Source organism: Podarcis vaucheri, assembly GCF_965113315.1.
Source record: "Podarcis vaucheri genome assembly, chromosome: 1".
NCBI classification, from domain to species: domain Eukaryota; kingdom Metazoa; phylum Chordata; class Lepidosauria; order Squamata; family Lacertidae; genus Podarcis; species Podarcis vaucheri.
This window is the reverse complement of record NC_138759.1, coordinates 128,119,863-128,135,738: the sequence shown is the minus strand read 5'-3', so window position 1 is coordinate 128,135,738 and position 15,876 is coordinate 128,119,863. Positions and strand designations below refer to the sequence as shown.

Genomic DNA, 15,876 nt, shown 5'->3' with positions numbered 1-15,876 from the left:
TGCTTGTGCTTAAAATGGTGCCCCTTCAGAGTTTGTGCGGCCCCACAAACCTCTGTGTGTGACAGGGCTCCTCAGACATGTCTGCTCTAGTCACTGTTAGAGTCCGACAGTGGCTGTTTGCGGAAACGCCTCCAACAAAGAAGTTCCTTAACGGAAACACGTCTCCTGGACTCACGACGTGACAGCTTCCGACGAAGCATGGGTCTCCCTGCAATTGCTTCTGACACCTCCCCACTATTTTCACTGGACGTGTCTCTCACCCCTTTCTCCCCCCTGCTTCCTGCCTGTGCTGCTGCATTTCTCTCAGTATCCCTGAGATCCTCCTCCAGAGACCCCGCGCTCCCCCTGCTGGTCCCTGCTTTGGCAGTTGAGTCTCTCCCAGTCTCTGGGAGCCCTATCACCTCCTTTCCCTCTGAGGTCAGTTCCCTGACACCACTGAACCCAAAAAAACCTTTTGCAAGCAGAACTATGAGGTGTAACCCTTTTGTGTGTGTTTGTGTGTGTGTGTGTGTGTGTGTGTAAAGGTCTAGGTCAGGCTTCCTCAACCTCGGCCTTCCAGATGTTTCGAGACTACAATTCCCATCATACCTGACCACTGGTCCTGCTAGCTAGGGATCAAGGAAGTTGTAGGCCAAAAACATCTGGAGGGCCGAAGGTGAGGAAGCCTGGTCTAGGTTGCTGTACTTAAAACAGAATATTGTACATATTCCTTTCTCATTCTAGGTTGCAAGCCGAGAATTAAAGATGCCAATGTCAAATATTCACTTCTGTGAAACAAGTACGCAGACAGTCCCTAATGCATGTGCTTCAGTTGGATCAATGGGAACGGATGTCAATGGGATGGCAGTGAAGGTAAAATAAGATATTAATCTTCTAGTTAATGCAAAATTCCAAGGTTCCAGCTTCTTGAAAGATATTCATAGGAGCTTACTTCTGTTAGATGATGATGAAATGTATTGATTTTTTTTAAAGACTTTCATATTAAGTGCACAAAAACGCTCAGAAGAAAGCACCACTGACTTCTTGAACACAGGTGCCTGGTTGTGTTTTAGGATTGCAACCTTAAATAACATATAAACTATAATAATAATAATTTATTATTTATACCCCACCCATCTGGCTGGGTTTCCCCAGCCACTCTGGGCGGCTCCCAACCGAATATTAAAAACACAGTACAGCATTAAACATTAAAAACTTCCCTAAACAGGGTTGCCTTCAGATGTCTTTTAAAAGTAAGATAGTTGCTTATTGCCTTGACATCTGCTGGGAGGGCATTCCACAGGGAGGGTGCCACTACCGAGAAGGCCCTCTGCCTGGTTCCCTGTAACCTTACATCTCGCAGCAAGGGACCCAGCAGAAGGCCCTCGGAGCTGAACCTCAGTGTCCGGGCTGAAAGATGAGGGTGGAGACACACCTTCAGGAGCTGAGTCCTACTTTCTCTTATTCCCCATACCTTGAGCAACATTGTGTTTTGCAGAGAAGATACACGCTGAGATGGGAAGTGCTGGGAGTTTCATAGATTCATAGAATTGTAAATTTGAAGGGATCATGAGGGTCATCTAGCCCAACCCACTGCAATGCAATAATATTGCACCTAATGTGGGGGTCGAACCCATGACCCTGAGGTTAAGAGTCTCATGCTCTATCCTGCAATGGATTTCAAACAGCTAGGTGGGAATGTACGAATCACAGGAAAAGCATAGGAAACTGCCTTATACCAAGTAAGACATCTGGCCCACTTAACTTAGTTTTGTCTACACTGACCGGGAATGGTTCTCCGGTTTTTCAGGCAAGGCTCTTTATCAGACCTACCTGGCAATGCCAGGGATTGAACCTGGGATGTTCTGCATGCGAAGCAGATACTCCGCCATTGAGCTATGGTCCTTACCTGGTGAGCTACAGCGCAGAGCATGCAACATCTGGTTAGTGCAAATTTGCCCAATTGGTTGCAGTACAGAAGAAGCCTTAATGAGGTTTAACTGATGCCCTTCCCCTTCTGGGTTGCAAAATTTAAGCTGCTCAGGACTGAATGTGGAGGCTCTTGATTTTTTTTGTTGAAATAACCTCTTGGCAATGCCATAGGCTAGTGTTCAATGACTCCTGTGGTGTGAGCAACAGCGCAGCAGCATGGCAAAAACAGAACCCTTTCAATGTCTTACATAGAAATTTTCCTTCTTTGTGCTCCTCCCAATGTCATCAGGATGCCTGCCAGACCCTCCGGAAACATCTTGAGCCCATCATTAGGCAGAACCCTAAGGGCACATGGAAAGAGTGGGTAAGATTAGTTCTGTGGTTTCCATGGATTACCCTTTATATGGAAATTCCCAGGGCACATTTTATGTTTTTGCACTCCCTTCAGATCAGAAAGCATCAATTTCTTGCAGCATGGCTAATTATAGTGCTGCTGCATGTAAAACTTTAACAACTTATAATTTTGCTCTCTATTCCTGGTATTATATAGTATGATACAGTTACTAGTAATTTCGGCATTGTCAGTCTTTACTTTGTTTTGTTGGGGATCATTTTATATATTTGGGCATTTCTATTTTGACCGCTGGCTATTGACCATAACAAAGGGGTTGATTGACTTACAGCAATTAAATAAGAAGCACCACAACAGATATTTGACTTGTATTAAATGTTATATGACTTTAGAGCCAAGGCATAACCTCTTGTTTTAACTTGCCTAGCTTACCGCAACATGATTAAAGAAAGAAAATAGAATATGAAGAGTTTGTGTTTATGCAGGACTTTGCCCCTGCCTTTGGCAAGTTTCTTCATTCAGATTTGTTATTCACACTTTTATAAAGGGGCTTGTTTTCTTTTCCACTGTCCCTTAAATTAATGCACTTAGTACAGAGGAGAAGAATCTTTCTCACACCAAGAACTGCTTTCCCCTGTGGGAAGTGGTGTGCACAGCAATTGATGTGACTCTTACCTTTGTAAAGGAAACAACACTGCAGCCGCACAAAAGTCACAGATTTCTGCATCCCCTCCCACCGTTCCGCATGCACATTTCACCATACTTCATCTAGGCAAGCACAGGGTGTTACCACAGCTGAAGGACACATTCCAGGGGGGATATTAGTTTACGGTTTGAGTGGACGAATTAACATTTAAATTAAGAGCAGTGAGGAGGTGAAATGAAGTGCCATATTTTTCGCTCTATAGGACGCACCTGACCATACCTTGTTTTAGAGGGGCAGAACAAGAAAAAAAAATCTCCTCCTCTCTGCTCAGCGCCCCTTCAGCGAAGCAGGAGGAGAAACGGAGCCCCTTCCATTTCTCCTCCCGCTTCACAGAAGGGGTGCTGCACAGCTCCCCCTCTCTGCTGAAGCTGGGAGAGTCTTAGAATCATAGAATCATAGAATCATAGAATCATAGAGTTGGAAGAGACCACAAGGGCCATCGAGTCCAACCCCCTGCCAAGCAGGAAGGGTTACTCTCCCAGCTTCAGCAAAAGGAACCGGAAGCCTTCAGAGCGCAGCGCAAGTTTCCACTGCGCTCCAAAGGCTTCAGGGATAGCCACCTGAAGCCTTTGGAGCGCAGCGGAAACTCGTGCTGAGGCTATCCCTGAAGCCTGGAGAGCAAGAGGGGTCAGTGCGCACCGACCCCTCTCGCTCTCCAGGCTTCAGCGAAAGCAACGCATAGCCTCCGGAGCGTGGAGGGAGCGCTCCCTCTGCGCTTTGGAGGCTTCGCGTTGCTATCGCTGAAGCCAAGGAGCCTGCATTCGCTCCACAGGACACACACACATTTCCCCTTAATTTTTGGAGGGGAAAAAGTGCGTCCTATAGAGTGAAAAATAAGGTACTGTAGACACATTTCCAGAAGCTTTATGGCGCATATATAGAAAGCAACTTTTTCCACCACCAGGAAAAAGTTCTCTTTTGCTGGAGGAAAATATACGGTTACTAAGAATCAGGTACAATTTGACTCTTAACTAAGCTAATAAACCTGTGTGTGGTACTAGTGAGAGCTCATGTACTGGGACGCCTCTCCATAGAAAAAACAACTGCTTGCAACTATCATGTAAGGAAGAAGGCTAGGCCAAACTTCTCCCTGAAACACTAGTTTTCTGGATGGATGGGATTGTTTTATTTGGAGGAGTATTCAGCTACCTGAGCTCCTACCAGCAGTCTTACTTCCTCAGTGAAAGCCTCATTTTCACAATTCTCATATGTGCAACATTCCATTTCATCATTCAGTCAACTGGAAATACATTTTTTTCCGATTGTATTTTATTAAGTTTCAACATTTTTAACATATACAATCAAAACACGATTTCATCTTTTCTTTTTGTTGAGTTCCCACCCCATTTTCCATGGAGTTCTTTCTCCCCTTCTGCTGCCCCCTATATTCTATCTATTAAATCATAACCACAATATTATTGCCTGATTACTTCTGTTACTCATAGCTCAAATCCTGCCCATGAGTTGATCGTCCAGCTGGAAATATTAATAGGAATGTCTTGGTTTTAGCATGGCCATGGTATCTTTTTTTATACAAGATTGCTTTTTGAAGGAATAAACTTACTATGCTTGCTTGTTTTACAGGCCAAAGAAGCTTTTGAGCAGAGTATCAATCTGTCAGCAATAGGTTATTTCAGGTACTAGATATTAACTCATGACTTCAAGAAGTGACTGTCAAAAGAGAATTATTGTAATGACTTGCATAACAAGGTAGCTACTGCAGGGATTATGAATGACTTGAGCTGATGCTTTTAGTAGTTGCATATACTGCTTAGACATAAGCATACAGAGAAAAGGGCATGTCATGTCTAGTCTTGTACATGAAGGTCCTGAAGGAGAATGTTAGCAGCAGAGTTAAAGATACACGACTGTGGCCTACTGTTTTGCACTCTATAATGAACAATGCACACTGATGGCACTAAATCGATAAATATTTCAGGGAGGATACAGAGGATCCTTCTGTGAGTGAAAGGCACTAAGATCCAGCAGATCATCCAGCTGGAGAAAGATGCATTTTTTTTAACCAGATGCAGAAAGAGGAAGGCTGCTCTGTGCTGCTTCCCAGATGGTTCCAGAGACACTCCCAACTCTCCAGAGCAACTTTTCAGGCCAAACCCACCTGTTCTCCCCCTCCCCACGCCACCTCATGGGCTTTCTCATGATCCGCATTCTGCTCACAGTAACTTTGGATCCAACCCACTGATCAAGTGGAAGGAATTATTGGTCGCATTCAGAAATTTGTACATTTGGTTAAAAGTGCTGTCAGTGAGTCTGGAGGGATTTTTTTATGTTTCTGTAAAGGAAAAGTCTTTCCGAATCAGAGAACTCAGGTCAGCGCTGCATTCTGACTGCATCAAGGGAGAATATAATGTGGCAACGATGAGTAGTAGATGATACAGCTTTAAATGAGGAAAAGCCAAATCCATAGATCTATTAATGGGTATTAGCCATTATAGTATTGACTGGCTTTGGGGGAGAAGAATGTTGGGGGCTTTTACCTACATCTCCTGTTGGTGGGGTTCCTGGAGGCTTGGCCACTTCCAGAAACAGAATGCTGAATTAGATGAACATTTGATCTGATCAGCAGGCCTGCTGCTATGTTCTTAAACAACATGATGCATTATCAGAGCAAATCTCACACAGCTCCACTGTCATGACTGATTGTACCAACTGAGGGTCCAGCACATCACTGTGATTGTGAGGCTCTTTATTGCTATTTCCCCCTTGTCTCCTTTATTGTTGTTCCCATGCCTGCAAGCATCCCTTACTCTCCAACATACTTTGTTGCTTCTTGCAGAGGTTATGAAGCAAACATGGACTGGGAGAAAGGGGAAGGCCACCCATTTGAATATTTTGTTTTTGGAGCTGCCTGCGCAGAGGTTGAAATAGACTGTCTGACTGGAGACCACAAGGTAAACTGTCAGGTGTCACTTAACAGCTAGTGCAAAAAGCACAGCCAAGTTCCTGTGTAACTAATGAAAGGCTCTTGTGTTTTCTTTGTCGTATTCAGTCTAAACAGTTGTTTGCAGTGGACAGCAATAAATCCTGCTGGTTTCTACAAAGCACAGCTAATTGGAAATGGGTGCAGGATACTGTATTTTTCGCTCTATAAAATGCACCAGACCATAAGACGCACCTAGTTTTTGGAGGAGGAAAACAAGGAAAAAAATATTCTGAATCTCAGAAGCCAGAACAGCAAGAGGGATCGCTGCGCAGTGAAAGCAGCAATCCCTCTTGCTGTTCTGGCTTCTGGGATAGCTGCACAGCCTGCATTCGCTCCATAACACACACACACATTTCCCCTTACTTTTTAGGAGGGGAAAAGTGAGTCTTATAGAGCAAACAATACGATGATTGGAAATGGGTGCAGGATACATAGTGGTTTCTTGTGTGGATTGAGTTTAACCTCTCCTCCTTCCTCATGTGACTTCAGTAATCCATGATCTGCTGCTATGGCACACGCATGGCAACTTTGAATGTGAATTCATCCGGGCACTTGTGTTGCAGTAGCCAACAGCCTCCACTTTGCCCTTTTCCCAGCTGTTTTCTTCCAAAGCTGACTGGGCAAAAGCAGGCAGTCATGTGTAGAACCAGACAGCTTTTTATTTAAGTCTTACAATTTATGAATTCCATTTGCACATGAATTTTCCCAGAGAAGTGGTATAGTGTTTATTGCCACAGAAAGATAAAATGAATACATAGCATTTATATAGCACATAAGTGAGTGTAGTCCACTTTGCATATATTGTATCTCTAATTTTTGCAGGATTCCTTCAGTATTATTACTTTTCGGTATATGGGAATCTGGCTTTGAGGCTGAAAGGCTGCCTGGTACATTCATAGTTGAAGGAAATTTTTATTTAAAAAAATCAGAAACCTTTATTCAAAAGTTTCACTATATTTTCATCAGTATATTGGGAAGATTCAAAAGCTGATATTTGTTGGTTTCTTAGCCAAAGCTCTCAGCCATAGCCAATACAATGCACCAGCTTTCCTGGCTACTGTTATTTTTTCATTAAAGTGATGTCCACTCTACCTACTTCTAAAAATGAAAGTAGCATCATTGACTTTAATAGACTGGGGAAAGTATTACAAGATAAGGACTTCAGCCCTAAGCATACTTATAACAAATAAAGTATTGTTAAATTCATTGGGACTTATTTCCCAAAATGAGCCACAAATAGGTCATATCACACTGGGTACAAATTCTCGATATCCTATCCATAATATTTGGCTCATCTCCTCATGCTTCAGTCCCCCGAATGTAATACAAAGTTACAACCTGTTTTTCATTAACAGAATGTCAAAACAGATATTGTTATGGACATTGGATGCAGCATCAATCCGGCAATGGATATAGGTCAGGTAAGTCCTGAGAATTTCTTCATTTTGCTATGAGGTACTAAATTCACTTCAATTAGAATCATATGATTTGGAAGGCGATCCAACTCCCTGTTCAGTGACAGATACAAAACCCAACAATACAGAAATTCACTGAGCACAGGGTTGGACCTCCTTCCAACTCTTATGATAGAAATGGGTAATTAAAATGTAGCATCTTGCAAAAATGCCCCCCCCCCCATTTCAGCTTTGTTAGATGGTGAAATTTAAGAGGAGAGCAAAGAATTGAAATATTTGTGAAAGGCCAGCATTATTCATAGAATTCTGAAAGTCTAATTACAATATTAATGGAAAGGTGTCCAGTTGTCTTTCAGATGTTAGATTTTTATGCTTGCTTTTATGGTTCATTTGTTCAATTTTAATAATAAATAATTATAATTTTAAAGCTAGCATCGCTTTCAGACAATGTAACGAGAGCTCATATTAATTTAACACAACAAAGTATATGGAAATCTCACTATAAGCTATACTTCCTCTTGGCAGATTGAAGGTGCCTTTGTCCAGGGCCTTGGACTCTACACAACAGAGGAACTCAAATATTCCCCAGAGGGGGTCCTCTACACACGGGGCCCAGATCAGTATAAAATCCCTGCTGTTTGTGACATTCCAGAACAGATCAGTGTCTCCTTGTTGGCATCTAGCCAAAACCCAACAGCGATCTACTCATCCAAGGTAAGAAGATTGAAATCCAAGGTGAAGTTCTTCCCCTTTTCTCCTGCTAAACCTAAGTGACCCATATTACTGAAGGAAAAACTGCAGACTTGGAGGATGGGATGGAAATGATACAAGAGAATAAGTTGTTTTCATTATGAATATCTTGTTACTGTATTATTAATCATGCGGCTATAATCCATCCCACAGCCATTCAGGCATAAGTGCGCTTGAAATCAACAGTGATTAAATGTGCTTAACAGCGGTTGGGTTTATGCCCACATGGATATAATATCAGGAGTGTTTCATTCAGTTTTGTGACATGTTATTGAGCAAGTTGTCTCCCCTAAGACTGAAGTCCTCAACTTCCCATTGGAATATTGATTGCAGACCACAAGGCAGCAGAGCCAAAAGAAAAATACATGATATACTCCAGTGGGAACCCTTGCTAGGCAATTGTTTCACTGTAGTATGTCCCCCTATCGGGAGAAGAGCAGTCCGTTTTGAGGCATTCCAAGCCCTTCTTCTTCGCCGAAGAATTGATGCTTTTGAATTATGGTGCTGGAGAAGACTCTTGAGAGTCCCATGGACTGCAAAAAGATCAAACCTATCCATTCTGAAGGAAATCAGCCCTGAGTGCTCACTGGAAGGACAGATCCTGAAGCTGAGGCTCCAATACTCTGGGCACCTCATGAGAAGAGAAGACTCTCTGGAAAAGACCCTGATGTTGGGAAAGATGGAGGGCACAAGGAAAAGGGGACGACAGAGGATGAGATGCTTGGATAGTGTTCTCGAAGCTACCAGCATGAGTTTGACCAAACTGCAGGAGGCAGTGGAAGACAGAAGTGCCTGCCGTGCCCTGGTCCATGGGGTCACAAAGAGTTGGACACGACTAAACAACAACAACAACAAAGCCCTTTTTGGAGGCATGATAGCAGAACAGGCTATCAAACAATCAGAAATAAGGAATGCAATTTTTACAGTGGCCTAGCCTTCTCTCTTAACTACCCATCGAGGCAGTGGTAGCTAGAAAAACTGTGCCAACTAGCCGAAAACAGTCAGAGCACAGTTATCTACTTGCAGCCAAACAGAACACAAGTTATGTCAAACTTCTAGCAAAACAAGGCCAAAAAGCCTAATGGGGGATTAGGCCAGTTACGCAGCTTGATGGAATGTGACTATAAGGCCTAAATTTTCCCTTGAGTATTATTATCTGTAGCTCTGCTGACTGTGCTAACCACCTCTGCTTTTTGATTGGCATCCATCTGTTTTGAGAGACAATGGAGTGCACCTCCAGGGGTGAATTCAAACCACTGTGTTAGCAGCACCAAAGTGACCTCCCTGTTGCACAGGCCTGGGCAGTATGTAGGGAGGTCCTGAGCTACGCAGATGGCAAGAGCCTCCCCTTTCAGCCTCACTGATGTGTTCCACAGGAAAGTAGAGCAATACGTTTTGCACCAGCTTGACTGCAGGAGTTGCCGGAAAGAGGCATACTGTACATTCAACCGTTTTAGGGGCTCCACTCTGGATTTGTGCAGGGTTACTCCTTAGCTTTTTCTTTTTCCATAGATATCCCACGTGGCATCTTGAGGTCTAGGATCAGTGTTTTCCTTCTCCTAGATGGGCTCCCTTCCCAAGTTGACGAGCCCCTGGGAAAGCACTAATATCAGGTGATGCCAATTGTGTCCCTCCATATCTTGATCTCATTGGGCTGACGCTCAAAAGGGCTTTTCACCTTAGGCCTTTTGGATGTAAAAACTGTGGCATGTAAAATGAAACATGTCGTTCCAGGGAACTGGACAGATGTTGCATCTTAGGATAAACACAGACGAGGGGGAGCTGTATAGTGGCAGCCCAAGCTCAGAAGAGAGGGGCAGAATAATAACAGTCACAGATTCCTAGTCTGTAACATCAGCCAGCTGCATGGGCAATTTGCTCTTCCCACTACCCTCAGCTCTCCAGCACCCATGATAGGCTGCAGTTGCAGCTGCCACCATTTTGGAATATGGTGAGCAATCTTTGTGAACCAACTAGGACACAATAAAAATATGTTCTTGAATGGCAGCAGTGCGTTACTAGCAGAGAGGTGTGGCCTCACATTGTTTCTTTTCATTTTGGTTAGTTTTTAAAAAGGTGCATGTGCACACATGTGGATATAAGCTCATGCTTTCACATATATTTTTAAAGCAACCGATCAGAATAGGTTAAAAACCTTTCTAAAATAACCCAGAGTTTGCAGTCAGCATTCTCAGAAAGGCTGCCACAGGACCCTTGTTAGATATACAGCTGTCTCCTTCTCCACAGATGAGCAACAGGTGGGCACCATTGCAATTGTGACACTTGGACATTGATAAGCCACCCAGTACTGATTTGAGGAGTGCTGCTACTTCTGCTACCATCACTACTGCTCCTCCTCCTCAGTAAGGCAGGGCCACCTACCACCCTTGGAGCTTAGTGGGAAATAAGTGGAAGGACAGAGAATGAGACTGGAATATCCACTCATCACATACTGAATCGGAAAGCCCGCTAGTGGCCCCATTGTGAAGGCCCCCTCAAGCTTGGAGCCAGCCCTGAGCACAGGGAGGTGTTATGCAGTAGGTTCCTATGGCTTCTCACATCAGCCACATGAAGGTGCTGGCTCACGTAAGGTCTGCCTGCTGGCCCAAGTGAGTCCACAAAGGCTGATGCCACCAAGCTCTTAAGAGTGTGTCAGATGCTGGGTCTTGTTCCCACACAATGAGAAAACAAAACTCATTTCGTGTGCGGACAGAGATACTCCCTGAAAGGTTCTTGATGTGAAATATTTGCTAATTCCTCAACATGATTTCACTGCTTTTGTCTCTGCTTTTGGCAGGGCCTTGGTGAAGCGGCACTTTTCTTGGGGAGCTCTGTATTTTTTGCAATATGGGATGCAGTGGCTGCTGCCAGGAAGGAAAGAGGATTGCCATCAGACTTTGTGTTGAACAGCCCCTTGACTCCTGAACGAGTGCGAATGGCCTGTGGTGACCAATTTACGGAGATGGTAAAGATTTTTAATGCATCTGGTGCCTAATTCTTCTTTCTCTCGTGACTGTCAGGATGAGGAATAGGTTACTCTTAAATTAAAATCAGGACGTAGCATCTTCTGGTCTGTCTGTCCTTAATGGCACCCTAAATCTTTTGTGCCTCCAGTGGCTTCCTCTCGTTGCCTTCAGGTATTGTTGAATCAGTTTCACAGAAATCCAAACTGATTTAGCAGCAAGCCTTAGCAATGACTCTTCGAGACTGATTGTTCTGTTTACTATTTATTCATTTTTCTAGATCCCAAAGGATGAAAAAAGCAAGTCCACTGTTCCGTGGGAAATCTCCCTTTGAAGAAGAACCAGGAATGTGCAGAAAGTGCCATGAAGTGCTAACTTCTTCAAGTCAACATCTTCCAGTGCTTTATCAACAAATGCAGTTCATTTTAGTTCAGTAGTTGCTTACTTGTGGGGAATTATATTGCAGGCTTCATAATCATTTACATGAGAGTCTCCTACCATTTTCACACTTTTTGGTACTAGGCTGCTACAGTTCAAGGCCTAACCATTTGGTGGTTGTTTCTATCTGCCTTGCTAGGTTCCTAGTGCTAACATACTCCGTCTCCTTCATGGAGCCCCCTCAGCAGATCCAGGGGTCTCCTGCCTCTCTTAACTCATTTGCCAGTCTACTCTCCCTCCTCTCCCAGGGTCCTATTTCACCATCCCCTCCTTTTTTTGGCTACTAAGTTTCCTACAACCTCTAACTACCTTTCCATCCGTCTTCTGCCTCTTTCACACCTCTTTCCCTCAGTTTTTCAAGGTATTACTAAATGTTACAGAAAAACATGTGAGAGCCACTAGACATAGGAATCATGTACAGAGTTCACCCAACCTCAGGCAATATCTAATTCAGCCTTCCCCGACATAGTGAGCCTGAGATGCTCTGGACTACATCTCCTATCATCCCTGACCATTGGCTATAACGGCTGGAGCTGAAGGGACTTGGGAGTCCAACAGCATGTGGGTTGGCGAAGGCTGATGGTAGCCGAACTTGCCTTGCATCCTTCTCGTCTCATTATGCTGTGTTTTTCGCTGTTCCCACATGCCAGGATTGGCTGCCCCAGAGCATCTGCCTACTGCTGCTGTTGTCTTTGAAGTGCGAATCTCAAATTGATCCACTTTATTTACTTTGAACAAGGTCTGTGGTAAAATAAATCTTGAGCTGGTTTTGGCTTTAGGAAACCTACTGTGCAGTGGTGCGCATGAAAGATTGCTCGGGGCATCAGACAACATCCTCAGGGTGTGAGGCAGCATTGTTTAATGACTGCTGACTGTTAAAAGGTACAAGGCGCATGCCAGGAAGAGTCCCTTTGTGCATCTTAGATGTCTGGTGCATGCATTATCTCCTGTGACGGTTGTGTTGTGTAAGATAAGCTGTCTTTCCAGAATATCAAGCACTAGGCAATAAAAAATCATGCACATTAAAAGATGCATATGCCACTTCCTAAGGCTAGCATGCAGATTATTTCTTGAAAGGCGAAGGAAATAATGTGAGGAGTGATCTGTTGTTTGATTATGTGCCTTGTTATCACAACTTTTTTAACTAGAGCATGGATTAAAATTGATTAAGTATGCAGGTGCACGAGTAATGAAGTCTATAAGTAATATTGCTTCACACTTACCCTGTTACTCTCTTGTGTGTAGCTTTGCCAGGAAGACTGAATCACTTGGCTTGCACTTCACCGAACTTTAATTTATTTTCAGAAGTTTCTCAACAAGTTTAATTAGAGATGTGCAATATATATATAAAAAAAATCCCTTCCGTGCTCATGGGTGATAGAGTGGCAAAGAATTTAATGGGAGGAGGAGGAAGAGGAAGAAGACTAGTTGCACTCATTCCGGCTAAGAGAATGGCAGTTCCTGGGACTCCCAGAGATCCAGGATTGGTACCCCTCCAAATGTTATTGGATTCCACATGCCACCATACCATATGGTTGGTCTTGGAGACCCCAGGTTCTCCATCTCTGCTGTCACTCACGGTCCTTATCCTCACACTCTTTTTCCTGGGTTTTGCATTTCACTTAACCGATGCTGTGTATGTGCAGTTGCACCCACGCCCTTGCATGCACCTTGGATCAATATGAAAATGGCAGTGTTGTGAGTTTTCCCCTCTGTGCCATCTGGTACAACTTGTCCTGTATTTTGATGTCATTGAGCTGTGCCTTTCCTTGTTTCACAGGATTGGCTGGTGTGGGCCAGGAAGCACACAGTGTAACAATGTGAGGACGCTGGGCAAATTGTGCTATGCATTATAAAGCTGGAAGAAAGATTCTGTGTTTGGCGGCACCTCCCTTTTTTTGTCCGTTCACCCAAAGCAAAACTAAATCTTACAGAGGGCTTCTGGGCGGGGACTTAATGTTATAAGTAGGTTGTTCAGAAATTACAATTGGGTTGTTGTCAACAGTTTTGGGTTTTTTTTAATAAGGAGCCCGCCCCCCCAAAGGGTAAATGCAGGTTAAAGGGGGGAGAATATACAGTCTAGCATTTTGATGCCAATGAGATTGTGCAAAAAAACTGCACGAGGAACACCCATCAATAAGTACCTGTCTGAAAGCAGCCCAAGTACACAGGTGCAGTGATATAATTTCACACCTTTTTGAATCTTGTTTAGAAGAGCAGAAAAAACTGATGATGCGCAGGATGAGAGTTGGAGAAGGTTCAGAAAAGGCAATCAGAATGATCAAGGAGCTGCAGCAGCTTCCCTATGAGGAAAGCATTTTGGACTTTTTCGTTTAGAGAGAAGGCAAGTAAGTAGTGACATGATAGTATTTTATAAGACTAGGCGTGGCATGGAGAAAGGGGATTGAGAAAATATTTTCTCCCTCATAACACTAGAAACATTCAACGATGCTTATTGAAGTACCTCACGCATAGTTAAGCTCTGGAACCCACTCCCATAAACGGCATGATAGCCACCAACTTGGAAGCCTTTAAAAGAGGATTAAACAAATGTAGAATGCTCTGTCTGTATGGTCAGAAGCAGTACTATTTTGAATACCCGTTGCTGGAAAGGGCAGAAGGAGTGAGGGCTCTTATGCTTGGATCCTGCTTGCGTGCTTCTCGCAGGTATCTGCTTGGCCTCTGTGAGAACCGGGTGCTGGACTAAGTGGGCCAGTGGCCCAGTGGCGTAGCGTGGGTTGTCAGCACCCGGGGCAAGGCAAGTAATTTGCGCCCCCTAACCCGTGGATTTGCGCCCCCTAACCTGTGGATTTGCGCCCCCTAACCGTAACCCCCAGATGTTGCGCCCGGTGCGGCCGGACCCCCCTGCACCCCCCACGCTACGCCACTGCATTGGCCTCATCCAGCAGACTCTTTAATGAGAGACTAGCAATTCTGCGCAAAGAAAAATTCAAGCAAGAAGTACAGTGCATACCATGCATTGTACTATTGTAATATTGGTAGAAAAATGCAAAAATCTGTTGGCATGGTTGCATGTAAGGTATTCTACTTCCTGACTTGCTATTTTGCAGGGGGAATTAGACTGCATGTAGCAAATTTGGGTTACGAAATTAAAGTGTATTTGGCACTCTTATGCAACAAGCCATACTCCCTCTAAATGATGCTTCTTGTAGTAAGGAAAGTGTAGGGAAGATGCACTGGAAAATGTAGGGTTACAATTGCTTGATGTGATGTACTAGAATTTCCACACAAATCAGTATCAACTAATAGTGTATAACCCCAAGAAATTTTGTGCAAACAAATCAAAATGAATGATAACCTGGTCATCTGTAAGTACCCTAAGTCTGGGAAACGTTTGCTGGTTTAATCAAGCTTGTTAAGGTGATGTGATCACTACAACTGTTGGTATTCATTTCTGTTGAACAAAAGGTCCCATTCTGTTTTAGTGTGGACAGATGTACCTCGGAGTCCTATTACCTAAATAAACTTTGTAAGCTTCCATTTTTTGATCTTTTACTTGAAACCGCCCACAAGTGCTGGGCGTGTTAAGCAGAGGGTGGTTATAGAGTCAAATGTTTCGGAGGAGGAATGAATTATGCAATGTTGATACCTTTTCCCATCTCTGTCAACCCTGATCCTACCGTGGGTATAATCCCAGGAACTACTCAACATGGATAGGTAGTTTCAAGTCAAGGAATTGGGGGGGCTAGCTGTTCTGGACAGGGTTGCACTGCCTTTGAAGGGACAGGCGCATAACCTGGAGGTGCTCCTACAGCTGTCTTTGAAGGCTCAGGTGGCCTCCACAGGCAGTGCCTTTTACTATCTCCGGCCGATTTACCAGCTATTGCCATCCCTGGACATGTGGAGCCATGCCACAGTGACCCAAACACTGCTGGTAACAGGGCCATAGCTAGGGGGTGGCGAGGTGGGCCCCTGCCAGGGGCGCAGGTGAGGGGGGAGCTGCCAAGACCCTCCGCCGGCCAGCACCCTCTCCAGCCAGTGCTCCCTGCCTGCGGCCAAGCAGGACAAGGAAAAGGGCCCGCACCAACTTCAAAGCTTGCCTACTCTGGAGTCACTCCCCCCCCCTCCTTTCTCACACCCTCCCTCAAGGGTGCCAACTTGAATAAAATACATTGGGGGGGCAGGTAAGCACCACCCTGTATAATCGACCACAAGAGGGAGCACACGGACACTATTTGAATGGCAATGCCCATTAACTGGGGGAGGGGCTCCTCAAATATTTTTGGGGGGGTGAAGGAACCTTGGCCCCAAGGAATTGGCTCCCATGCCCTTCTCCCTATTAAAGTGGGGTGCTCCCCACTTTATGCGATTTCACTTATGCAGGCAGGGGCCTAGAATGTAACCCGCGCGTAAGTGGGGAGATGCCTGTATACCGT

The 15,876-nt window shown here is 44.4% G+C and overlaps 1 protein-coding gene across 1 annotated transcript in view; it reads left to right on the top strand.

The window, feature by feature from the left end:
• Window positions 1-14,980, top strand: part of LOC309533316 (aldehyde oxidase-like) — a 61,796-nt gene extending 46,816 nt beyond the window's left edge. The window contains exons 28-36 of the mRNA XM_082224711.1: window positions 724-852; window positions 2,201-2,275; window positions 4,554-4,606; window positions 5,767-5,881; window positions 7,269-7,334; window positions 7,854-8,042; window positions 10,876-11,043; window positions 11,322-14,216; window positions 14,409-14,980. Coding sequence (XP_082080837.1) covers window positions 724-852; window positions 2,201-2,275; window positions 4,554-4,606; window positions 5,767-5,881; window positions 7,269-7,334; window positions 7,854-8,042; window positions 10,876-11,043; window positions 11,322-11,375 — 849 coding nt within the window. The 3' untranslated portion in view covers window positions 11,376-14,216; window positions 14,409-14,980. The remainder of the gene's footprint in view (window positions 1-723; window positions 853-2,200; window positions 2,276-4,553; window positions 4,607-5,766; window positions 5,882-7,268; window positions 7,335-7,853; window positions 8,043-10,875; window positions 11,044-11,321; window positions 14,217-14,408) is intronic.
• Window positions 14,981-15,876: the final 896 nt, after the last annotated feature.